The sequence below is a fragment of the Bufo bufo genome, chromosome 3, assembly GCF_905171765.1.
Source record: "Bufo bufo chromosome 3, aBufBuf1.1, whole genome shotgun sequence".
Taxonomy (NCBI): domain Eukaryota; kingdom Metazoa; phylum Chordata; class Amphibia; order Anura; family Bufonidae; genus Bufo; species Bufo bufo.
Genome location: NC_053391.1, coordinates 31,371,195 through 31,397,528, shown reverse-complemented (window position 1 = coordinate 31,397,528; position 26,334 = coordinate 31,371,195). Strand labels below are relative to the sequence as shown.

General features: G+C 47.1%; 1 protein-coding gene across 6 annotated transcripts in view; it reads left to right on the top strand.

Moving 5' to 3' along the window:
* ACP6 (acid phosphatase 6, lysophosphatidic) overlaps positions 1-26,334 on the top strand; it is a 51,973-nt gene that overhangs the window by 17,600 nt on the left and 8,039 nt on the right. For 2 of the 6 annotated variants that reach the window (XM_040423026.1, XM_040423025.1), the window contains exons 2-10: positions 7,647-7,872; positions 8,463-8,591; positions 8,665-8,795; positions 9,303-9,382; positions 15,465-15,552; positions 16,916-17,048; positions 19,593-19,690; positions 19,922-20,017; positions 20,831-20,996. In XM_040423026.1, coding sequence (XP_040278960.1) covers positions 7,675-7,872; positions 8,463-8,591; positions 8,665-8,795; positions 9,303-9,382; positions 15,465-15,552; positions 16,916-17,048; positions 19,593-19,690; positions 19,922-20,017; positions 20,831-20,996 — 1,119 coding nt within the window. In that variant the 5' untranslated portion in view covers positions 7,647-7,674. Of the gene's footprint in view, positions 1-4,605; positions 4,967-7,646; positions 7,873-8,462; positions 8,592-8,664; positions 8,796-9,302; positions 9,383-15,464; positions 15,553-16,915; positions 17,049-19,592; positions 19,691-19,921; positions 20,018-20,830; positions 20,997-26,334 lie in introns of those variants that run through there. The other 4 variants (XM_040423024.1, XM_040423023.1, XM_040423021.1 and 1 more) reach the window with 4 other exon arrangements.

Below are 26,334 nucleotides of genomic sequence, written 5' to 3'. Positions count from 1 at the left end.
CGGAACAGATCAGGAAAGAAACAACGGACGTGTGAATGGACCCTAAGGGAGGAGGGTGCGAGTTACCTGGCAGCAATGTCTGCACATGGTGACCACCAATGACCTCGCTTTCCTGGGTGCCTGAAAGGCATATCCACCTAGGGCCGGGATCAGCAACCTCCGGCGCTCCAGGTCTTCTGAAACTACAACTCCCAGAATGCTCCATTCACTTTTACGAGATTTAGAAGAACAGCCAAGTGTGTTTGCATGCTGGGAGTTGTAGTTTCACAGCAGCAGGAGTGGCGAAGGTTGCTGATCCCCTGACTTAGGGCGTATGACTGTATCACTGAGCCGATCTGCCGTTCAGGATCTTGGGAAAGCGTCGCTGGAGATTCAGATGTGTGTGGCCGGTATAGACTCCATGGATGGCGCAGTGTCAGAAGGCTGCCGCACAGCTGGGGATAGATCCGGAGTCCGCCAGCCATAATCTGCAGGAGCGTTTCGCAATCCTGACACTTTGCAGGGACATCAATTTGGCTTCTTAAAATATTTACATAATATGTCACCCTACCCCCCCCGCTTCTCTGTAAATAGCTGCGGTGAACAGCTGCACCAGACGCTGGGGCTGCACCGTGCACCACAGAGGGCGGCCTACCCCAGTATCCCTCCACAGCTGAATCACATAGTCCCCTGTCTCCTATTGCTTTGCTTGTGTGTCAGTCTTCACTGAATATCTGGCATTCTATTCAAGACTAAAATTCAGTGTATATCAGTTATCATTATCTGCAGGGCATTACACCCACTGCTCACAAACTGGGACCGATCCCCTGCCTTAAAGGGGAAGCTCAGCCTCAAACTAGTCGCATGTCCCAGATCACATCGTCAGTGCGTTCCCGGACTAGGGGGTGGGGGGCTCATTGCAATATTGGCCATTGTGGCCTCTTGTGTTTCAATTCTTCCCCATGTTTAAGACCTCTGCATGCTGTCAGTTAACTGAAACAACCATGAGGTTGAAAACCTGCATAGAGCCGATGCTTCTCACAGCTGAGGGTTTGGCGTCCTGTCTAGACACTGTGTTAAATACATAGTACGTCCTGTAGTTTGGTTACAATGTAGCGGTGCAGGTTAAAGTTATTTTTTTTTAAAGGGAAATAATTAAAAACCTAAAAAAATATACAATTGGATCTCGTGTAGACAATGTGGATTCCAAACTGATAAAAAGGGTTAAAAAGGAACCCTATTCACCCTCTCCGATCCCCTCGCCAGTGTTGCTCCGATCCCGGTCCGACAAGTCAGAACCAGAAGAACAGAGGAGAGCTGATCAGGGTTGGAATGATGGCGGGTGATGGGTTTTTATTTTTAACCTCTTGTGGCTTACGTTTTTTTATTATTTCCCTTTTAATCCGCTTGGATTTCAGATCATTCAGATCACAGGGGATCGTCTGGACTAGATACAACTGTAACAAACTCTCAGCAGTGAGAAGAAATCAGGTCTGTACAAATTTTCATCCTCTAGATGTTCCCATTCACTGACAGCAAACAGAGGTCTTAAACATGGTGAGCAGACCCTACAAAGCCTGGGGGGAGGGGGGGATTTGGAATGTGATGCCTCCTTGCCGCAAAGCACCGCGGCGGCAGATTTCAGGACCATGGTTGGGTTTAGTTTTCCAGAAGAGACATCCCATATGCCATTCAGGAGTCTGGGAAAGCCGGGTGACAACCCTGCGGGAGCTGTTATAACTTCCTTATCGGTTGTCAGTTAGCCGTGGGCGCGGCAGTTGTACATCCACGTGAAAATACTTGTAGAAAGGTGAAGACGTGGAAGTCACGCCCTTAGTCGTACTCAGCACGATACAAGGTCCGTGCCGGGTCCTGACACTAGAGCGCGCACGGCTCTCCGTCTCCAATACTGGGGACGGCAGCCATTTTGGCAAAGACCACTTTTTTAAAGTGGGTCTTGGAGTCGTCCTCTTTAGTCAAGTTATTTAGGATTGGATTCAACTGCTAAATCTGTTGGTGGGAAAACTGGGTAACAACCAATATGGCTGCCACAAATACCTACAAAACATCACCGGAGTCTTTATAGCTCCAAAATATAAAAGAATCTTTATTCAATGATTGGATAGAATGTAACATGATTTACAGAAATGTAGAAAAAACTATGAAAAAAGGTCGGTTCCCCTGAGGGGCGGTATGACAGTATAATGACGGTATATATAATAGAGTAGTAACAGTCAGGTGTAAAAGGTACCCCTTCGTTTGTCCTGTACACTAGTAAAGTGCAAGGGCCAGGACATATTAGCGACCGTATGTACGGTATTTTGCGGTTCACAATAAATACGGATGACGTCTGTGTGCAACCCATATTGTTCAGAACGGAACAGCCGGCCCCTAATAGAACTGTCCTGTCCTTGTCCGTAATACGGACAGAATGGAAATACGGACATAGAGAAACGGAATGCACACGGAATAACTTCTGTTTTGTTTTTTTGCGGACCCATTGAAATAAATGCTTCCGCATACGGTCCACAAAAAAAAACACGTAACGGACACAGAAAGAAAATACACGTTCGTGTGCATGAGCCCCAAAACTCATAATAGACAAAAAAGAACTCCTCCGAAAACAACAAAAGATAAATAAGTAAAAAGTCATGAGTAACACGGTAACTACATACCCATCAGAACGCGGTACCCTCAGGAGAACCGCGCACCACAAACGCACGTTTCGGCGAAGCCTTCCTCTGGGGGGCGCGGTTCTCCTTGGAAATGCGTGCATTTAAATATACGGCTCTCCAATCTAAATGAGAGAATTGCCTACCGGTGTGTAATGGCGTCATGAGATGCATCTAAACCTTCTTCCCCCATCATGCGCCGCCTGCGTCCAACCGGAAATGCGCCAGTCACGTGACCGCATGCGTCATGCGGTTACTAGGATACAGGTACGCATCGGAGGGGGAAGGTCTGCGCGCGTCAAGCATAAGCAAACATCATATGTCAAAGACGAATGGTACGGAGAATATGCACATGTCAGGCATCTCAACGGTCCGTACCGAAAAAAGGGTAAAGAAAAGTACTAGTGCCAGTAAGGCGACTTTCACACTAGCATTAAAGCTTTCCGGTATTGAGTCAATACCGGAAAAAGGAAACGCATCAGTTCGGATCCGGTATTTCAATGCATTCGTCAGACGGATCCGGAAACAAATGATGTCCGTTTGCATACGGATTTCCGGATCCGGCAACGGAACTGCCTGCCGAATTCTTTCACTAGTGTAAAAGGACCCTTACACGTAATGTCACAGATACATGTTTAAAGATAAAACCCTTTCATATTTATACATGATGTTACATGTAAAATATATCTACACATGTATATATATATAACCTGAGTGTAAAAAATCTGTCAAAAATATACGAGTAAAAGTAAACATAGAAAATGGTGAAAGAAAGTGAAGTGCGGCTGAAAATGTGAAAAAAAATTAAAAAAATTGAGAAACAAAAATGGGGCAGTATATTGTGCTGCACTGTGGTATCTGGTTCTGCTGGGGCAGTATATTGTGCTGCACTGTGGTATCTGGTTCTGCTGGGGCAGTATATTGTGCTGCACTGTGGTATCTGGTTCTGCTGGGGCAGTATATTGTGCTGCACTGTGGTATCTGGTTCTGCTGGGGCAGTATATTGTGCTGCACTGTGGTATCTGGTTCTGCTGGGGCAGTATATTATGCTGCACTGTGGTATCTGGTTCTGCTGGGGCAGTATATTGTGCTGCACTGTGGTATCTGGTTCTGCTGGGGCAGTATATTATGCTGCACTGTGGTATTTGGTTCTGCTGGGGCAGTATATTGTGCTGCACCGTGGTATCTGGTTCTGCTGGGGCAGTATATTGTGCTGCACCGTGGTATCTGGTTCTGCTGGGGCAGTATATTATGCTGCACTGTGGTATCTGGTTCTGCTGGGGCAGTATATTGTGCTGCACTGTGGTATCTGGTTCTGCTGGGGCAGTATATTATGCTGCACTGTGGTATCTGGTTCTGCTGGGGCAGTATATTGTGCTGCACTGTGGTATCTGGTTCTGCTGGGGCAGTATATTGTGCTGCACCGTGGTATCTGGTTCTGCTGGGGCAGTATATTGTGCTGCACTGTGGTATCTGGTTGTGCTGGGGCAGTATATAGAGATACACTATGGTTTCGGGTTGTGCTGGGGCAGTATATAGAGATACACTATGGTTTTGGGTTGTGCTGGGGCAGTATATAGAGATACACTATGGTTTCGGGTTGTGCTGAGGCAGTATATAGAGAGATACACTATGGTTTCGGGTTGTGCTGGGGCAGTATATAGAGATACACTATGGTTTCGGGTTGTGCTGGGGCAGTATATAGAGATACACTATGGTTTCGGGTTGTGCTGGGGCAGTATATAGAGATACACTATGGTTTCGGGTTGTGCTGAGGCAGTATATAGAGAGATACACTATGGTTTCGGGTTGTGCTGGGGCAGTATATAGAGATACACTATGGTTTCGGCTTGTGCTGGGGCAGTATATAGAGATACACTGTGGTTTCGGGTTGTGCTGGGGCAGTATATAGAGATACACTATGGTTTCGGCTTGTGCTGGGGCAGTATATTGTGCCTCTATCCCTCACACATTGCGGCCTCTCCTCCTGTCTCCACCTTGCAGCAGCAATAACCTGTGGAGCCGAACTACGAATAAGCCCCTCCCCTTCCTCTTCATCTTCCTCCAATCCTCTTATGGCCGCGCCCTCTCCAGCGCGTTGCATCTTGGTAGCTGTAGTCCATACAGGAGCACTGTCACTAGTCCAAGCTGAGGAGGAAGAGCTGACATTAAGACTACAACTCCCACAAGTCAGCAGTGATTAACCTGTCGCCGACCAGAGGAGTGCAGAACACCGGTAAAGCACAGGTAGATCAGAGTGTGGCAGTGAGTCCAGGAGCCGCTGACCCCACAGGTAGCCCCTGCCAGGAGAGCAAGTGAGAAGACAAAGCCCTGTCATCTGCTCCCTCTGCTTCTATCTCCTGCCCTGTACACTGACCCTGTCCTCCATTATTCCTCTTATAACACCACGTGACAGGCTCCTGTACAGTAGTCTGTGCGACAGATTTACATCTGAGTTATGGCATTTAGACAAGGGTGACTTTGGGGGACAGATCGTGGCTAATGGGGGTAAATGGGGGTGCGGTGCGACCGAAAAGTTGCTGCGACTGCGAAACATGACTTTAGAGTGGCCGGTCGTGGCACTTTAACACGTTGTGTTGTTGGCAGCACTATATGGCGGTCTTTGGACATACCGCAGTCATATAAGAACTGGCGGAGACGCGCAGATAGCTGGAGGCTCAATTATCACTGCGATCCAATGAATTAAACATGAGAACTGGTTTATAGAGCAGCGCGGACTGTCAGGGTTAACCCTTTGGGGGGCGTCCACACCGGACGGTTATGCTGCAGATTTACCACGTTTAAAACCTCTCATCCACGTTTGGTTGCAATTCGTGGGGTGACACAGACATGACCGCCGAGACCTGTGATTGGCTGCAGCGGCCACAAGTCCTGCGGGGACCGGGAAACTGACGGGGCGCGGAGAGGCCGCCGACGGATGAGAACCTTTTATTTAGATGACGTTTTTTATTTACTTTTTATATTTATTGGGCACACAGTAGGAGCATTTAGATTGTCAGCTCCTCGGCCAGACAACCCTATAAAAGGAGCCGTGATTTGGGGCTTTTTTTGTTTTGTTTGTTTTCATGTTTATTTTTTAGGAAAAAAAAAGTTAACTTGAAATTTGGCAAGCAATCTGCTAACCGTGCCATGGCGGAAGGGGCCGAGCATTGAAATCCGCTGCAGTGACTCGGGTACAGCGCAATCTCTGTCCTCTCCTCTCAAAGCCATATCTGTGTCTGTGACAACGGGAACATTGTTAATAACTGTGACAGGAATACAGGGGCGTCACATTCAAGCACAGATTTGGATTCCTTGTCAAATTCTCAGTTAAATACGTGACATGCGCCCCTTCCCATTTGAAAATACCGATTTGGTTCCAAGATGGCGACTTTCAAAAATGTGTCAATCCATTATCTACATACAGATTATACAGCCACCACTAGGGGGAGCTCACTACATACAGATTATACAGCCACCACTAGGGGGAGCTCTCTATATACAGATTATACAGCCACCACTAGATGGAGCTCACTACATACAGATTATACAGCCACCACTGGGGGGAGCTCACTACATACAGACTATACAGCCACCACTGTGGGGAGCTCACTATATACAGATTAGACAGCCACCACTAGGGGGAGCTCACTACATACAGATTATACAGCCACCACTAGGGGGAGCTCTCTACATACAGACTATACAGCCACCACTAGATGGAGCTCACTACATACAGATTATACAGCCACCACTGGGGGGAGCTCACTACATACAGATTATACAGCCACCACTAGGGGGAGCTCTCTACATACAGATTATACAGCCACCACTAGAGGGAGCTCACTACATACAGACCTATACAGCCACCACTAGAGACTGCTCACTTTATACAGCCACCACTAGGGGGAGCTCACTACATACAGATTATACAGCCACCACTAGGGGGAGCTCACTACATACAGACCTATACAGCCACCACTAGAGACTGCTCACTACATACAGATTATACAGCCACCACTAGAGGGTGCTCACTACATACAGATTATACAGCCACCACTAGGGGGAGCTCACTACATACAGACCTATACAGCCACCACTAGAGGGCGCTTACTACATACAGATTATACAGCCACCACTAGGGGGAGCTCACTACATACAAACCTATACAGCCACCACTAGAGACTGCTCACTACATACAGATTATACAGCCACCACTAGAGGGTGCTCACTACATACAGATTATACAGCCACCACTAGAGGGAGCTCACTACATACAGACCTATACAGCCACCACTAGAGGGCGCTTACTACATACAGATTATACAGCCACCACTAGAGGGAGCTCACTATATACAGATTATACAGCCACCACTAGAGGGAGCTCACTACGTGCAGATTATACAGCCACCACTAGAGGGAGCTCACTACGTGCAGATTATACAGCCACCACTAGAGGGAGCTCACTACATGCAGATTATACAGCCACCACTAGAGGGAGCTCACTACATGCAGATTATACAGCCACCACTAGAGGGAGCTCACTACATACAGACCTATACAGCCACCACTAGAGGGCGCTCACTACATACAGATTATACAGCCACCACTAGAGGGCGCTCGCTACATACAGATTATACAGTCACCACTAGAGGGAGCTCACTACATAGAGACTATACAGCCACCACTAGAGGGAGCTCACTACATACAGATTATACAGCCACCACTAGAGGGAGCTCACTATATAAAGACTATACAGCCACCACTAGAGGGAGCTCACTACATACAGATTATACAGTTTGTTACAATTGTATCCAGTCTAGAGAATCCTCTGTAAGGTAAATGTATTAACAGCTAAACCCTCGCCTGTCCTGGTGGTTTGTTACAGTGTTTCAGGGCAGGTAAATGTATGACCGTGTATTATGAGGTTTAGTCACATGTTATATGGTTTCATGTGTTTTTTTTTGTTTTTTTTTTTTCATTATTTGCCTCCAGCCGAACACATTGACCCCTGGAACACACGATGAGCGTTTGGGTCCGCGCCGGACTGGTGGGCTCCATCATTTCCTGTCTACACAAGAAGAGAACGGCACTTGCTGAAGTAAAAAGAGATACTGGGCGGCCGGGCACGGAGGATCGGGACTATGAGCTGAAGCTGGTGCAGGTTGTCTTTCGCCATGGAGCCCGGACCCCCCTGAAACCAATCCCACACAAAGAGCAGGTATTATCGGAAACCATGTCTGTCCCCACAGAAGCCAAGTCATGAAGTATATAGAATTATTCTCATAGTGCCTTCTGCTGTCTAGTTATGGAATATGTAGAATTAGTCTCACAGCGCCCTCTGCTGGCTAGTCATGTAATATATAGAATTAGTCTCACAGCGCCCTCTGCTGGCTAGTCATGTAATATATAGAATTAGTCTCACAGCGCCCTCTGCTGGCTAGTCATGTAATATATAGAATTAGTCTCACAGCGCCCTCTGCTGTCTAGTTATGGAATATATAGAATTTGTCTCACAGCGCCCTCTGCTGGCTAGTCATGGAATATGTAGAATTAGTCTCACAACGCCCTCTACTGGCTAGTCATGTAATATATAGAATTAGTCTCACAGCGCCCTCTGCTGTCTAGTCATGTAATATATAGAATTAGTCTCACAGCGCCCTCTGCTGGCTAGTCATGTAATATATAGAATTAGTCTCACAACGCCCTCTGCTGTCTAGTCCTGATATTCCTTCCAAGTCATTTACCATGAAGTGTCCAAGAATACCACTATCACTACTAGTACCGAGCGCCATGTCCTTTGTTTCACAGGTGGAGTGGACACCAACTCTCCTGGAGGCTCCTGAACACACTCAGTTTAATTATAGGGTCACAGATTTGGAGGGTGGGCCCCAACCCCCCTCCCCGTTTGAGGAGCGATACAGATCTAGCAAACTGAAGGTCAGTATATATGGCTGCGATCTCCATGAGCCTCACGGCTGCGTCACCCTGCACTCACCTCCTTCTGTCACAGGGGGGCGCCTTCCCCGGCCAGCTCACCACTATTGGGATGCAGCAGATGTTCTCCCTCGGAGCCAGGCTGCGGAGGCTTTATATGGAGGAGCGGAGATTTCTCTCCCCGGTATTCAATCCATCTGAGGTCTAGTAAGTTTCCCGGAAGTTTGTCTTTCCTTCTTTTCTTGGTCTCCTGCGGTTTCACATTTCCCACCGCCTTGTCCACATACGCCTCCTTGGGTGCTGGTACCGCTCTAGATACATCTGTGGGTTCTTATGACTGTTCCCCAAATACAGGGCAGGGGGAATTCTAGATACTATATCAGAGGAATTGGGTATTCTGGTTACAGGTCAGCAGCGGTCCTCAATGTCAGGCAGCAGCTGCAAAAGCTAATGACATTTTAGAATTTCTAAAAAGAGAGATAAGTTGTCCCGCTGCAATATCACCCTATGTAAATCCCTCATGAGGTGACATCTTGAATATGGGGTACAGTTCTGGGCATCATGCTAGAACGGATATAGGAGAGCTGGGGAGGGTACAGGGACGGCGACCGGGTTATTACCTGGATGGAAGGTCTCTCTGGTGATGAGGATGAGGCTGATTAATCAGTAACCAAAGTAACGGTTCTATAATCTGATATTGGCTTTATATTTCAGCGTCCGCTCCACTAACATAGTCCGTAATGTAGAGTCAACGCGGTGTTTACTGGCCGGACTTTTCCAACATAAGCAAGACGGTGAGTGCTTCATTTATCACACATCATATATGTTTAATATGCAGGGAAGGTATCCCATGACAAATGTGTGTATAGACAATGGATCTACATAAAGTGCAGTCACTGTGTACATACATTACATTACTTATCCTGTACTGATCCTGAGTTACATCCTGTATTATACTCCAGAGCTGCACTCACTATTCTGCTGGTGCAGTCACTGTGTACATACATTACATTACTTATCCTGTACTGATCCTGAGTTACATCCTGTATTATACTCCAGAGCTGCACTCACTATTCTGCTGGAGGAGTCACTGTGTACATACATTACATTAATTATCCTGTACTGATCCTGAGTTACATCCTGTATTATACTCCAGAGCTGCACTCACTATTCTGCTGGTGCAGTCACTGTGTACATACATTACATTACTGATCCTGTACTGATCCTGAGTTACATGCTGTATTATACTCCAGAGCTGCACTCACTATTCTGCTGGTGGAGACACTGTGTACATACATTACATTACTTATCCTGTACTGATCCTGAGTTACATCCTGTCATCCTGTATTATACTCCAGAGCTGCACTCACTATTCTGCTGGTGCAGTCACTGTGTACATACATGACATTACTTATCGTGTACTGATCCTGAGTTACATCCTGTAATATACTCCAGAGTTGCACTCACTATTCTGCTGGTGCAGTCACTGTGTACATACATTACATTACTTATCCTGTACTGATCCTGAGTTACATCCTGTATTATACTCCAGAGCTGCACTCACTATTCTGCTGGTGCAGTCACTGTGTACATACATTACATTACTTATCCTGTACTGATCCTGAGTTACATCCTGTATTATACTCCAGAGCTGCACTCACTATTCTGCTGGTGCAGTCACTGTGTACATACAATACATTACTTATCCTGTACTGATCCTGAGTTACATCCTGTATTATACTCCAGAGCTGCACTCACTATTCTGCTGGTGCAGTCACTGTGTACATTCATTACTTATCCTGTACTGATCCTGAGCTACATCCTGTATTATACTCCAGAGCTGCACTCACTATTCTGCTGGTGCAGTCACTGTGTACATATATTACATTACTTATCCTGTACTGATGCTGAGTTATATCCTGTATTATACTCCAGAGCTGCACTCACTATTCTGCTGGTGCAGTCACTGTGTACATACATCACATTACTTATCCTGTACTGATCCTGAGTTACATCCTGTAATATACTCCAGAGCTGCACTCACTATTCTGCTGGTGCAGTCACTGTGTACATACATTACATTACTTATCCTGTACTGATCCTGAGTTACATCCTGTATTATACTCCAGAGCTGCACTCACTATTCTGCTGGTGCAGTCACTGTGTACATACATTACATTACTTATCCTGTACTGATCCTGAGTTACATCCTGTATTATACTCCAGAGCTGCACTTACTGTTCTGCTGGTGCAGTCACTGTGTACATACAATACATTACTTATCCTGTACTGATGCTGAGTTACATCCTGTATTATACTCCAGAGCTGCACTCACTATTCTGCTGGTGCAGTCACTGTGTACATACATTACATTACTGATCCTGTACTGATCCTGAGTTACATCCTGTATTATACTCCAGAGCTGCACTCACTATTCTGCTGGTGCAGTCACCGTGTACATACATTACATTACTTATCCTGTACTGATCCTGAGTTACATCCTGTATTATACTCCAGAGCTGCACTCACTATTCTGCTGGTGCAGTCACTGTGTACATACATGACATTACTTATCCTGTACTGATCCTGAGTTACATCCTGTAATATACTCCAGAGCTGCACTCACTATTCTGCTGGTGCAGTCACTGTGTACATACATTACATTACTTATCCTGTACTGATCCTGAGTTACATCCTGTATTATACTCCAGAGCTGCACTCACTATTCTGCTGGTGCAGTCACTGTGTACATACAATACATTACTTATCCTGTACTGATCCTGAGTTACATCCTGTATTATACTCCAGAGCTGCACTCACTATTCTGCTGGTACAGTCACTGTGTACATACATTACATTACTTATCCTGTACTGATCCTGAGCTACATCCTGTATTATGCTCCAGAGCTGCACTCACTATTCTGCTGGTGCAGTCACTGTGTACATATATTACATTACTTATCCTGTACTGATGCTGAGTTACATCCTGTATTATACTCCAGAGCTGCACTCACTATTCTGCTGGTGCAGTCACTGTGTACATAGATTACATTACTTATCCTGTACTGATCCTGAGTTACATCCTGTATTATACTCCAGAGCTGCACTCACTATTCTGCTGGTGCAGTCACTGTGTACATACATGACATTACTTATCCTGTACTGATCCTGAGTTACATCCTGTAATATACTCCAGAGCTGCACTCACTATTCTGCTGGTGCAGTCACTGTGTACATACATTACATTACTTATCCTGTACTGATCCTGAGTTACATCCTGTATTATACTCCAGAGCTGCACTCACTATTCTGCTGGTGCAGTCACTGTGTACATACATTACATTACTTATCCTGTACTGATCCTGAGTTACATCCTGTATTATTCTCCAGAGCTGCACTCACTATTCTGCTGGTGCAGACACTGTGTACATACATTACATTACTTATCCTGTACTGATCCTGAGTTACATCCTGTATACATACATTACTTATCCTGTACTGATCCTGAGTTACATCCTGTATTATACTCCAGTGCTGCACTCACTATTCTGCTGGTGCAGTCACTGTGTACATACATTACATTACTTATCCTGTACTGATCCTGAGTTACATCCTGTATTATACTCCAGAGCTGCACTCACTATTCTGCTGGTGGAGTCACTGTGTACATACATTACATTACTTATCCTATACTGATCCTGAGTTACATCCTGTATTATACTCCAGAGCTGCACTCACTATTCTGCTGGTGCAGTCACTGTGTACATACATTACATTACTTATCCTGTACTGGTCCTGAGTTACATCCTGTATTATACTCCAGAGCTGTACTCACTATTCTGCTGGTGGAGTCACTGTGTACATACATTACTTATCCTGTACTGATCCTGAGTTACATCCTGTATTATACTCCAGAGCTGCACTCACTATTCTGCTGGTGCAGTCACTGTGTACATACATTACATATCCTGTACTGATCCTGAGTTACATCCTGTCATCCTGTATTATACTCCAGAGCTGCACTCACTATTCTGCTGGTGCAGTCACTGTGTACATACATTACATTACTTATCCTGTACTGATCCTGAGTTACATCCTGTATTATACTCCAGAGCTGTACTCACTATTCTGCTGGTGGAGTCACTGTGTACATACATTACATTACTTATCCTGTACTGATCCATAGTCACATCTTGTATTATACTCCAGAGCTGCACTCACTATTCTGCTGGTGCAGTCACTGTGTATATACATTACTTATCCTGTACTGATCCTGAGTTACATCCTGTATTATACTCCAGAGCTGCACTCACTATTCTGCTGGTGCAGTCACTGTGTACATACATTACATTACTTATCCTATACTGATCCTGAGTTACATCCTGTACTATACTCCAGAGCTGCACTCACTATTCTGCTGGTGGAGTCACTGTGTACATACATTACATTACTTATCCTGTACTTATCCTGAGTTACATCCTGTATTATACTCCAGAGCTGCACTCACTATTCTGCTGGTGGAGTCACTGTGTACATACATTACTTATCCTGTACTGATCCTGAGTTACATCTTGTATTATACTCCAGAGCTGCACTCACTATTCTGCTGGTGCAGTCACTGTGTACATACATTACATTACTTATCCTGTACTTATCCTGAGTTACATCCTGTATTATACTCCAGAGCTGCACTCACTATTCTGCTGGTGGAGTCAATGTGTACATACATTACATTACTTATCCTGTACTGATCCTGAGTTACATCCTGTATTATACTCCAGAGCTGCACTCACTATTCTGCTGGTGGAGTCATTGTGTACATACATTACATTACTTATCCTGTACTGATCCTGAGTTACATCCTGTCATCCTGTATTATACTCCAGAGCTGCACTCACTATTCTGCTGGTGCAGTCACTGTGTACATACATTACATTACTTATCCTGTACTGATCCTGAGTTACATCCTGTATTATACTCCAGAGCTGCACTCACTATTCTGCTGGTGCAGCCACTGTGTACATACATTACATTACTTATCCTGTACTGGTCCTGAGTTACATCCTGTATTATACTCCAGAGCTGTACTCACTATTCTGCTGGTGGAGTCACTGTGTACATACATTACTTATCCTGTACTGATCCTGAGTTACATCCTGTATTATACTCCAGAGCTGCACTCACTATTCTGCTGGTGCAGTCACTGTGTACATACATTACATATCCTGTACTGATCCTGAGTTACATCCTGTCATCCTGTATTATACTCCAGAGCTGCACTCACTATTCTGCTGGTGCAGTCACTGTGTACATACATTACATTACTTATCCTGTACTGATCCTGAGTTACATCCTGTATTATACTCCAGAGCTGTACTCACTATTCTGCTGGTGGAGTCACTGTGTACATACATTACATTACTTATCCTGTACTGATCCATAGTCACATCTTGTATTATACTCCAGAGCTGCACTCACTATTCTGCTGGTGCAGTCACTGTGTATATACATTACTTATCCTGTACTGATCCTGAGTTACATCCTGTATTATACTCCAGAGCTGCACTCACTATTCTGCTGGTGGAGTCACTGTGTACATACATTACTTATCCTGTACTGATCCTGAGTTACATCTTGTATTATACTCCAGAGCTGCACTCACTATTCTGCTGGTGCAGTCACTGTGTACATACATTACATTACTTATCCTGAGTTACATCCTGTATTATACTCCAGAGCTGCACTCACTATTCTGCTGGTGGAGTCAATGTGTACATACATTACATTACTTATCCTGTACTGATCCTGAGTTACATCCTGTATTATACTCCAGAGCTGCACTCACTATTCTGCTGGTGCAGTCACTGTGTACATACATTACATTACTTATCCTGTACTGATCCTGAGTTACATCCTGTATTATACGCCAGAGCTGCACTCACTATTCTGCTGGTGCAGTCACTGTATACATACATTACATTACTTATCCTGTACTGATCCTGAGTTACATCCTGTATTATACTCCAGAGCTGCACTCACTATTCTGCTGGTGCAGTCACTGTGTACATACATTACATTACTTATCCTATACTGATCCTGAGTTACATCCTGTACTATACTCCAGAGCTGCACTCACTATTCTGCTGGTGGAGTCACTGTGTACATACATTACATTACTTATCCTGTACTTATCCTGAGTTACATCCTGTATTATACGCCAGAGCTGCACTCACTGTTCTGCTGGTGCAGTCACTGTGTACATACATTACTTATCCTGTACTGATCCTGAGTTACATCCTGTATTATACTCCAGTGCTGCACTCACTATTCTGCTGGTGCAGTCACTGTGTACATACATTACATTACTTATCCTGTACTGATCCTGAGTTACATCCTGTATTATACTCCAGAGCTGCACTCACTATTCTGCTGGTGGAGTCACTGTGTACATACATTACATTACTTATCCTATACTGATCCTGAGTTACATCCTGTACTATACTCCAGAGCTGCACTCACTATTCTGCTGGTGGAGTCACTGTGTACATACATTACATTACTTATCCTGAGTTACATCCTGTATTATACGCCAGAGCTGCACTCACTATTCTGCTGGTGCAGTCACTGTATACATACATTACTTATCCTGTACTGATCCTGAGTTACATCCTGTATTATACTCCAGAGCTGCACTCACTATTCTGCTGGTGCAGTCACTGTGTACATACATTACATTACTTATCCTGTACTGATCCTGAGTTACATCCTGTATTATACTCCAGAGCTGCACTCACTATTCTGCTGGTGGAGTCAATGTGTACACTATGATGTCCGGTTGGTATACATTATCACACCTGATGTGTTTTTCCCTTTAAGGACCGGTCACTATAGTCACAACCGAGGCTGACGATGAAATCCTGTATCCTAATTATCAAGGCTGCAAGGAGCTGAAAGTTCTGACCAGGTGAGGCGTCCATGAGATGTGCTGCAGCAGGACGGAGCTGTCGCCTGTCAGCCACATTAGCCACCATGAGGATCATTTCTCTGTCAGTCGCCCAGAAGATTTTTGAATGTCTCACGATCATCGCATTCAGAAGTAGAGACTGGCATTGGGGGGGATCTCTGTGACCTGATTAGGCCCACACCTTGTATGAGCAGACAGCCCGGGGCCCATTGACGACTTCCCCCACAAACTAGCAAAGCCTCTGGATAGATCATCAGCTTCTGATCGGCGGGGGTCCGACACCCAGGACCCCTGCCGATCAGCTGTTTGAGAAGGCAGCAGCACTCCAGCAGCGCCGCGGCCTTCTCACTGTTTACCGCTGGCCCAGTGAAGTCACGACTAGTATCACTGGCCTGGGCGCGGGGCTAAGCTCTGTTCACTTGAATGCCCTGCCCAGGCCAGTTGATACTAGTCGTGACGTCACTGGGCCAGCGGTAAACAGTGAGAAGGCCGCGGCGCTGCCGGAGTGCTGCTGCCTTCTCAAACAGCTGATCGGCGGCGGTCCCGGGTGTCAGACCCCCGCCGATCAGATGCTGATGATCTATCCAGAGGATAGATCATCAGTTTAAACAAACTGCCGAACTCCTTTAAAGGGGCAGGGCCCTGTGGACGTCACTGTTAAAGGGGCGGGCACCGTGGAGGTCACTTAAAGGGATGGGCACTGTTAAAGGGGTGGGGTGCTGTATAGGTCACTGTTAAGGGGGCGGGCCCCTGAGACGGTCAATGTCAAGGGAGTGAGGTGCTGTGAAGCTCAAAGTTAAGGGGGCAGGCTGCTGAAGACGTCCCATTGTAAGGAGGCGGGGCACTTGGGGGGGGTCGGTGTTAAGGAGTGAGGGCTGTGGAGGTCACTGTTATGGGGGCGAGGTGCTGTAGAGGTCACTGTTAAGGGGGATACTGTGGATATCTTATAACGAGACACAGAAACATTAAATGAAATAGATTAAATATACCCGTGCAAAGCCGGGTCCTTCTGCTAGTCACTTCATAACTGGACAGGTCTGCCCTTCAGGACACTGGAAAAGCTGAGTCGTCCATCTTTAAAGAGGCAGATATGAGAAGCAGAGATTGAGGACGTTCATTACGGGGGAAGGATCCGCAGGGTTTCCAGGATTAGGAAGTTTTTTACAGAAACAGTGCCACACTGTGGCTGTGTCTGGTATTGCGGCGTTCTGGTGACCTGATTTGAGCTGCAGTATTAGACGCTGGCCGTGGACAGGAGTGGCGCTGGTTCTGGGTATAAGAATAGTAGACCCTGTCAGTAGATACAGGTCCTTGCTTGGTGCATATGCCGTGTGAAGGCCCGACGTTGTGTTTGTCCTCTTAGTGGTCGCATGCCCCTCGCCTCTTCTCAGCCCGGGATGACGGACGTACTGAAGAAACTTCATCAAGACCTTAATATCGACAACACCAAGCAAGTGGACTTCTTCCTGCTGCTGGACAACCTGCTCGCCGAACAGGTCAGGACACCTTAGGAGGAATTCATTAAAGGGGGTTATCTGGGATTTTACTATTGATGGCCTTTACTGTCTGATCGGTGGGGTCTGACACCCCGCAGTCCCACCGATCAGCTGGTCTGCAGTAGCTCCGGCGCTGGGGCTACACGTCTCCTCCGTCCGCTGTGTAGTGGGCGCCATCTTCTGTCACCAGAGCTACTGCAGAATAGCTGATTGTCAGACATAGGATAGGCCTTCACTTGTCAAATCTTCCCATCTGGGACATTGATGATGTATCATGGCTGCCTCTGCGACCCCCTCCTATCTCCAGAACGGGACCCCTGAAATGAAGGAGAGCACGGCGTAAGCGCGGCAACTCTCCATTCATCGCTGTGGGAGTTTCAAAAATGGCCCAGGGCTGGCTCGGCTATTTACGGCAGTTGTATAGCGGTGAATGGCAGCAACTCTCCTTGATTTTGGGGGCCCTGCCCTGAAGATAGGAGGGGCCCACGCCTATCTGCCATCCTACCAATATACCATGAATCTCCCAGACAAGCCTGATCAGGGCTTATTTATTGCGGGACAAGTTGTACTTTCTAATGGCACCATTTACGGTTGCATACCATGTAGTAGGGAGCGGTAAAAAAATTCCAAATGGGGTAGAATTGGGCAAAAACGCAATTCTGATAAAAGTTTTTTTTACACTGTACACTATGCGGTAAAATTGACCTGTTATCTTCATCCTCCAGGTCAGTACTGTTCCAACGATACCACACTGGTATAATTTTTCTTGCGTTTTAATACTGACAAAAAAATGTAAACCTTTGAGGAAATATATATATTTTTTTCATAACCATATTCTGACCCCTATAACTTTTTTTGTAGCTATGTGTACGGGGCTGTGTGAGGGCTCATGTTTTGCGGGACGATCTGTTCTTTTCAGTGATACCAATTTGAAGTGTGTGCGACTTTTTGATCACTTTTTATAAAAAAAATTATTGGGTAGTTGAAGTGACAAAAATTGGCTGTTTTTTTTCCCCCCCGCTACGCCATTTGCCGTATGCCATTAATATTGTTATATTTTAATAGTATGGGCATTTTCGCACACGGCGATGGCCATGACGTTTATTTTTTTTTATTGGTTAAGTATTTTTATTTTAAGGAAAGGGGTGTGATTTGAACTAATAGTTTGTTTTTATTTTTTTTTTGCTTATTTTTTTTACTTTTTTTTAAAGTCACCTTGGGTGACAATAACTGGCAATCATTCGATTGCCCGTAGTATTCAGTGATGGCTAAATAGCCATCATTGAAGACTTCATTTGCACTATATCAGGGATGGCCAACCTGAGGCTCTCCAGCTGTTGCAAAACTACAACTCCCAGCATGCTCAGACTGCCTACAGCAGGGCATGGTGGGAGTTGTAGTTTTACAACAGCTGGAGAGCCGCAGGTTGGCCATGCCTGCACTATATCGATACAAGGCTGCCACCTAGTGGCCTGTATTGATATATACATCTAATTGATCAATTAGATCGAGGTAACAGGTTCCCCGATCTCAGCCGGGGGACGCTGTTACCAGACTGGATGCGCGCGACTTCCGGTTCCGGTCTGCGCAGATGCCGTGGTCACATTTGACCACAGCATTTGAAAGGTAAGATGTATGCGATCTGCCTTATCGCATACATGTGCCGCGGCTAAGGTACAGCCACGTCATGGGTCCTTAAAGGGTTAAAGAGGTTTTCCCATGATTGAAAAATAAGGAAAATAACAAACAGCAGGTGGCGCTACACAGATACATTTTATTGAATAACTCAGTAGCCATAAAGAATTTTTAATTACATGCAATTACAAAAGTGTTCAGATCCAGGGGCTGGTTTGAAAACTGTAGGAAAAAAAAGCAGTTGGACGGTGTAGAAATGGAAACGGTGGCCATTTTTGTGACTTTTTTTTTACACCAGAAAACTGTCATCCAGCTTTTTATGAATTCTCCTCTTTTTTGTATTTAAACCATTTTTCCATAGTAATAAAAGTTCTGTGGCTTTTCTAGATCTCTGCTTGCTGTCAGTGAATTGATGCCTTCTTGTTCACCCCCATAGACTGTAAACAAGTTGGATTTGAAAACCTGTAGCACACTTGGTTTTTCCGCTACCTGGATGGCTGGCGCATGGTCGGCGCTGTGCGGAATCCAGCCTAATACACTGTAACAATCCCTGCTCCTGTGTCAGGTGGGTCGCTGCGTCTCTGGATGTAAACAAGAACGTTTCCATTCACTGACGGCAAGCGGAGATCTTGAAGATGGTGAAGGAATGAACTTTTTATCATGCAATCCTTGAGCTCCATCAGACAAGAAAGCCACGCATGATGGTGACAACCACTAGGGGGCAGCTCCCATAGGGGTTGTCACCCAGCTTTCCTAAGATCTTGAATGCTGTGCGACCTCATGATGGGAGTTATAGTTTTGCACTGGCAGAAGAGCCACATTTGGGAACACTGTGCTAGAAGTTGGGGCTCATAGCTGTTAATAGCATAGAGTGCCCTCTACAGTTACCATGCTGCATTACATCCACAGGTGCACGGGTTCCCCTTCTCCATCCAGTATGAAAGCCACCTACAGCAGTCGGAGCAGAGAGTCATCGACATCGTGTCTTACATAATGGGACCCAACAGGTACGTATACCGTAATGTCTGGTAAAATACCGCCCCCGGCTGCCGATACAAACACCGGGACTCGTCAGAAGATTACTGGAGTCTCTGTGCTTATTGAGGACCTTCATTCACAATTCTGCAGGCTTTAGAGCTGAAATCTCCCAGCATCCCCCCTGCATGGAAAGTGAATAATTCTGTACGTAAACTGTGGACAATGCGAGGTGGTGACGATGTCTGGTTTCTGATTGGCAGGGAAGTTCTGAAGTTGTGCGTGGGGCCCTTCCTTCACACCCTGCAGGGTAACATGCTGGAGACGACGAGGCGCTCCGCTAAGGACACACAGCCCAGGTATTACAGCTCACGGGGCGGTCACGTACATAGTACGGAGTCCTCCACCACTGACCGCTATACAGTGCTCTGCAAAAGTGTGGGAAAGTATGAATGCTTCCAGAAATCAAAGTGTTAATAGTTGATTTTTTTTTATCAATGAACAAAATGCAAAATGAAGGAACAAAAGAGAAATCTAAATCCAATATTCGGTTTGACCGGCCTTTCCCTTCAGCCGCAGTTCTTCTAGGTAGACTTGCAGGCAGTTTTTGGAGGATCTCCTCGGCAGGGAGGTTGTTCCAGACGTCTCGGAGAACTAAGCCCAGGTGTAGGTTTTGCTCAGATCCTTCTGTGTCATCCCAGACAGACTAGATGATGGTGAGATTAGGACTCTGTGGGGGCCATATCTTCTCTTCCAGTATTCCTCCTTCTTCTTCTTTACACTGACGAGAGTTCTTATTGACATTGGCTGGATGTTTGGGGTTGTTGTCCTGTTGCAGAATACATTTGGAGTCAATCGGACGCCTCCCTGATGGTATTAAATGATGGTTAAGTATCTGCCTGTATTTCTCAATATTAATCCTGAACTCTGTTTGCTGAAATGCAGCCAAAAACTTGCAAGAAGCCTCCACCAGGCTTCACTGTTCCCGCAGACCCCCCATTATTATACCTTCGGCTAGGGATCGACCGATTATCGGAGTTACCGATATTATCGGCCGATATTCATGATTTTTAAAGTTATCAACCTCACCGTTTTTGAATGCATTTTTACTTTGCAGCATGTTCTCCATACCTGCCTCAAACTTTTGCACGTTTCTGTATTTCTATTTCCAGGAAGCTCTTCCTCTATGCCACACACGACGTGACTCTCATACCTCTTCTCATGGCCTTCGGTGTCTTCGACCAGAAGTGGCCGCCATATGCTGCTGACATAACGCTCGAGCTGTACCAGCATCGGCCTTCCAAGGAGTGGTTCACCCGCCTCAGCTACAACGGGAAGGTAAGACGTCGCAGCCCCTCCGAGGTTGGATTAAACCATTCTACTGCACATGTCTGTCGGCTGCGTGACACCCGCACCACACATCCTAGGTATAGTTCCTGTAACCTCCATTGTATGTACGACTAGGAACCTAAACTGCAAGAAGCAGATTCAAGTCCTTTAATTCAGAATTTGATAATCCAGCAGGTGGAGGCTGGAGAGGAACTCGTCTGGAATTAGCCAAGTTTATGGCGGCTCCTGAGGATGATGGTGACATTGTTTATTGATACCCTCAAGGCTATAGTCTGTGTGCACCAGGGACTTTATCATCATCTTCAGGAGTCACTTACCATGGGACTATATTGTCAGCTGCCAGTGGGGGAAGGAGACTGATTCTGACCAGAACCCACCCATTTCATGGACATGGAAAGAAAAAAAAGAAAATGGTATCTTTTTGTCAGGAACCTGCTATTAAAGGGGTTTTCCCCTATCTCAAGATTTGTGGCATCTGGCTAGGATATGCCACAAATGGCAAATACCGCAGGCAGGAGTGGACTGGGAACTTAACGTGGCCCTGGAAAAAAAAGGGCTCAGCAATACCATAATGTAGCACAAAATACTGCCCCAGTAGCTGCTCCCCTGTGATGGCCAGCATCAGTTGCCATGGTCTGTCTTCCTCTTCCATCATATATCTCTAATTAAAGGGGTTGTCTGGGATTGGGGACATTGGTGTAATAGTACTAGAGTGACATACATATTACACACATGTATGTCCTACCTTTGCCACACATTTCTGAAGCCCCGTTTTGATACAGTAAATTATTGGCCGGAAGTGACTATTTTTGTAAAATCAGTGACGTACCGGGTCCCTTGCAGGCGAACGAAGCCTCTTCTCCTGCTTCGCAGGGAGCCCGTGATGTCACCGTCAGCCTAAGTCATTATGCATAGCGCACGGCAGGGCGGTAACTAGGCTGGCAGACATTGTGCTAAGCCACGCCCCTCCGGTCCGGTGACGTCACCGGGCATGGAGCTTTCTAATGAATAGAGGCAGATCCCTAAGCTACTTAGCATAGAAAACTCCTCCCATGGGAGAGACAGAGCTAGGAGGAGTTTATGGGCATAAATATGGGGGAGGAATATATGCGGCTGGAGGCGGGAGGGGAGGAATATGTGCGGCTGGAGGCGGGATATGTATGAGGGGGGGCGGATAGATGGAGGAGTGGACGATGTGCGGCAGGAGGCTTAATATGTATGAAGGGGGTGGATAGATGGAGGAGTGGATGATGTGCGGCAGGAGGATGAATATGTATGAAGGGGGCGGATAGATGGAGGAGTGGATGATGTGCGGCAGGAGGATGAATATGTATGAGGGGGTGGATAGATGGAGGAGTGGACGATGTGCGGCAGGAGGCTGAATATGTATGAGGGGGCGGATAGATGGAGGAGTGGACGATGTGCGGCAGGAGGATGAATATGTATGAGGGGGCGGATAGATGGAGGAGTGGACGATGTGCGGCAGGAGGATGAATATGTATGAGGGGGCGGATAGATGGAGGAGTGGACGATGTGTGGCAGGAGGATGAATATGTATGAAGGGGGGGGGATAGATGGAGGAGTGGACGATGTGCGGCAGGAGGATGAATATGTATGAAGGGGGTGGATAGATGGAGGAGTGGACGATGTGCGGCAGGAGGATGAATATGTATGAAGGGGGTGGATAGATGGAGGAGTGGACGATGTGCGGCAGGAGGATGAATATGTATGAGGGGGCGGATAGATGGAGGAGTGGACGCTGTGCGTCAGGAGGATGAATATGTATGAGGGGGCGGATAGATGGAGGAGTAGACGATGTGCGGCAGGAGGATGAATATGTATGAGGGGGCGGATAGATGGGATAGATGGAGGAGTGGACGACGTGCGGCAGGAGGCTGAATATGTATGAGGGGGCGGATAGATGGAGGAGTGGACGATGTGCGGCAGGAGGCTGAATATGTATGAGGGGGCGGATAGATGGGATAGATGGAGGAGTGGACGATGTGCGGCAGGAGGCTGAATATGTATGAGGGGGCGGATAGATGGAGGAGTGGACGATGTGCGGCAGGAGGATGAATATGTATGAGGGGGCGGATAGATGGAGGAGTGGACGATGTGTGGCAGGAGGATGAATATGTATGAGGGGGCGGATAGATGGAGGAGTGGATGATGTGTGGCAGGAGGATAAATATATATGAGGGGGGGCGGATAGATGGAGGAGTGGACGATGTGCGGCAGGAGGCTTAATATGTATGAGGGGGGCGGATAGATGGAGGAGTGGACGATGTGCGGCAGGAGGATGAATATGTATGAGGGGGCAGATAGATGGAGGAGTGGACGATGTGCAGCAGGAGGATGAATATATATGAGGGGGGAGGATAGATGGAGGAGTGGACGATGTGCGGCAGGAGGATGAATATGTATGAAGGGGGCTGATAGGTGGAGGAGTGGACGATGTGCGGTAGGAGGATGAATATGTATGAGGGGGCGGATAGATGGAGGAGTGGACGATGTGCGGCAGGAGGATGAATATGTATGAAGGGGGCTGATAGGTGGAGGAGTGGACGATGTGCGGTAGGAGGATGAATATGTATGAAGGGGGCTGATAGATGGGGGAGTGGACGATGTGCGGCAGGAGGATAAATATGTATGAAGGGGGTGGATAGATGGAGGAGTGGACGATGTGCGGCAGGAGGATGAATATGTATGAAGGGGGTGGATAGATGGAGGAGTGGACGATGTGCGGCAGGAGGATGAATATGTATGAAGGGGGGGGGGATAGATGGAGGAGTGGACGATGTGCGGCAGGAGGATGAATATGTATGAAGGGGGGGGATAGATGGAGGAGTGGACGATGTGCGGCAGGAGGATGAATATATATGAGGGGGCGGATAGATGGAGGAGTGGACGATGTGCGGCAGGAGGATGAATATATATGAGGGGGCGGATAGATGGAGGAGTGGACGATGTGCGGCAGGAGGATGAATATGTATGAGGGGGCGGATAGATGGAGGAGTGGACGATGTGCGGCAGGAGGATGAATATGTATGAAGGGGGCGGATAGATGGAGGAGTGGACGATGTGCGGCAGGAGGATGAATATGTATGGAGGGGGGGGATAGATGGAGGAGTGGACGATGTGCGGCAGGAGGATGAATATGTATGAAAGGGGCGGATAGATGGGGGAGTGGACGATGTGCGGCAGGAGGATGAATATGTATGAGGGGGCGGATAGATGGAGGAGTGGACGATGTGCGGCAGGAGGATGAATATATATGAGGGGGCGGATAGATGGAGGAGTGGACGATGTGCGGCAGGAGGCTTAATATGTATGAGGGGGCGGATAGATGGGATAGATGGAGGAGTGGACGATGTGCGGCAGGAGGATGAATATGTATGAAGGGGGCTGATAGATGGAGGAGTGGACGATGTGCGGTAGGAGGCTGAATATGTATGAAGGGGGCTGATAGATGGGGGAGTGGACGATGTGCGGTAGGAGGATGAATATGTATGAGGGGGCGGATAGATGGAGGAGTGGACGATGTGCGGCAGGAGGATGAATATGTATGAGGGGCGGATAGATGGAGGAGTGGACGATGTGCGGCAGGAGGATGAATATGTATGAAGGGGGTGGATAGATGGAGGAGTGGACGATGTGCGGCAGGAGGATGAATATGTATGAAGGGGGTGGATAGATGGAGGAGTGGACGATGTGCGGTAGGAGGCTGAATATGTATGAAGGGGCGGATAGATGGGATAGATGGAGGAGTGGACGATGTGCGGTAGGAGGATGAATATGTATGAGGGGGTGGATAGATGGAGGAGTGGACGATGTGCGGCAGGAGGATGAATATGTATGAGGGGCGGATAGATGGAGGAGTGGACGATGTGCGGCAGGAGGATGAATATGTATGAAGGGGGTGGATAGATGGAGGAGTGGACGATGTGCGGCAGGAGGATGAATATGTATGAGGGGGCGGATAGATGGAGGAGTGGACGATGTGCGGCAGGAGGATGAATATGTATGAAGGGGGCGGATAGATGGGGGAGTGGACGATGTGCGGCAGGAGGATGAATATGTATGAAGGGGGCTGATAGATGGGGGAGTGGACGATGTGCGGCAGGAGGATGAATATGTATGAGGGGGCGGATAGATGGAGGAGTGGACGATGTGCGGCAGGAGGATGAATATGTATGAAGGGGGGGGGATAGATGGAGGAGTGGACGATGTGCGGCAGGAGGATGAATATGTATGAGGGGGCGGATAGATGGAGGAGTGGACGATGTGCTGCAGGAGGATAAATATGTATGAAGGGGCGGATAGATGGGGGAGTGGACGATGTGCGGCAGGAGGATGAATATGTATGGAGGGGGGGGATAGATGGAGGAGTGGACGATGTGCGGCAGGAGGATGAATATGTATGAGGGGGCGGATAGATGGAGGAGTGGACGATGTGCTGCAGGAGGATAAATATGTATGAAGGGGCGGATAGATGGGATAGATGGAGGAGTGATCGATGTGCAGCAGGAGGCTTAATATGTATGAGGGGGCGGGTGCAGGGACGAGTTGAAAGACAGTAGAAACCAGGAGATGCCGCGCTGCGCTGGGACCCACAATGCAGTGCGGCAGGAAGTCATCCCACACATAAACATCAATGTAAACAATCGGTTAGGGACTGTAGGAGCCATAAAGCAGTGTAAAAGACACCTAAAAACATCGGCTAGTAATAGTGAATAAACTATTTAAAAAAAAAAAAATTTGATCCCGGACAACCCCTTTAAGATATGGAGCCGGGGGCGTAAGAGGTGAGATGCCGGCCACAGCACCAAGCCTGCCTGGACTGCCCCTAGTAATGATCCCTACTGTGCCCCCAGTAGTACGCTCCCCATATGCCAAGGAAATAAATTAAAGTACCTGAGTCCTGATCCAAGCCACAGGCCTCTTCCTGAGATGCCTGCGCCCCTGCGCCGTGTGTACACTGCCTAATATAGCGGCCTATGAGGGTGCTTTGGGTGCACCGCCACCACTCTGCTCACCTCTATGGGACTGCCAAAAATAGCAGCTATTTTGGGGAGTCCTATAGCAGTGAATGGAGAGGATGCCGCACATGCGCAGTGCCCTTTCCTTCACTTCACGGGCCCCATTGTGGAGATAGGAACGGGCTCCAGAGGTAGTACCTGCACCTCTATGACATTTGTGGCATATTCGCCACAAATCTGAGATCGACCCCCTCTTTAACATCCCTCTCAGGACCTGGTTAACGACATTTCTAGATTTCATTTTCTCATTCCCTCAGTTATAATTGAGCAGACTCTCCATTTCACAG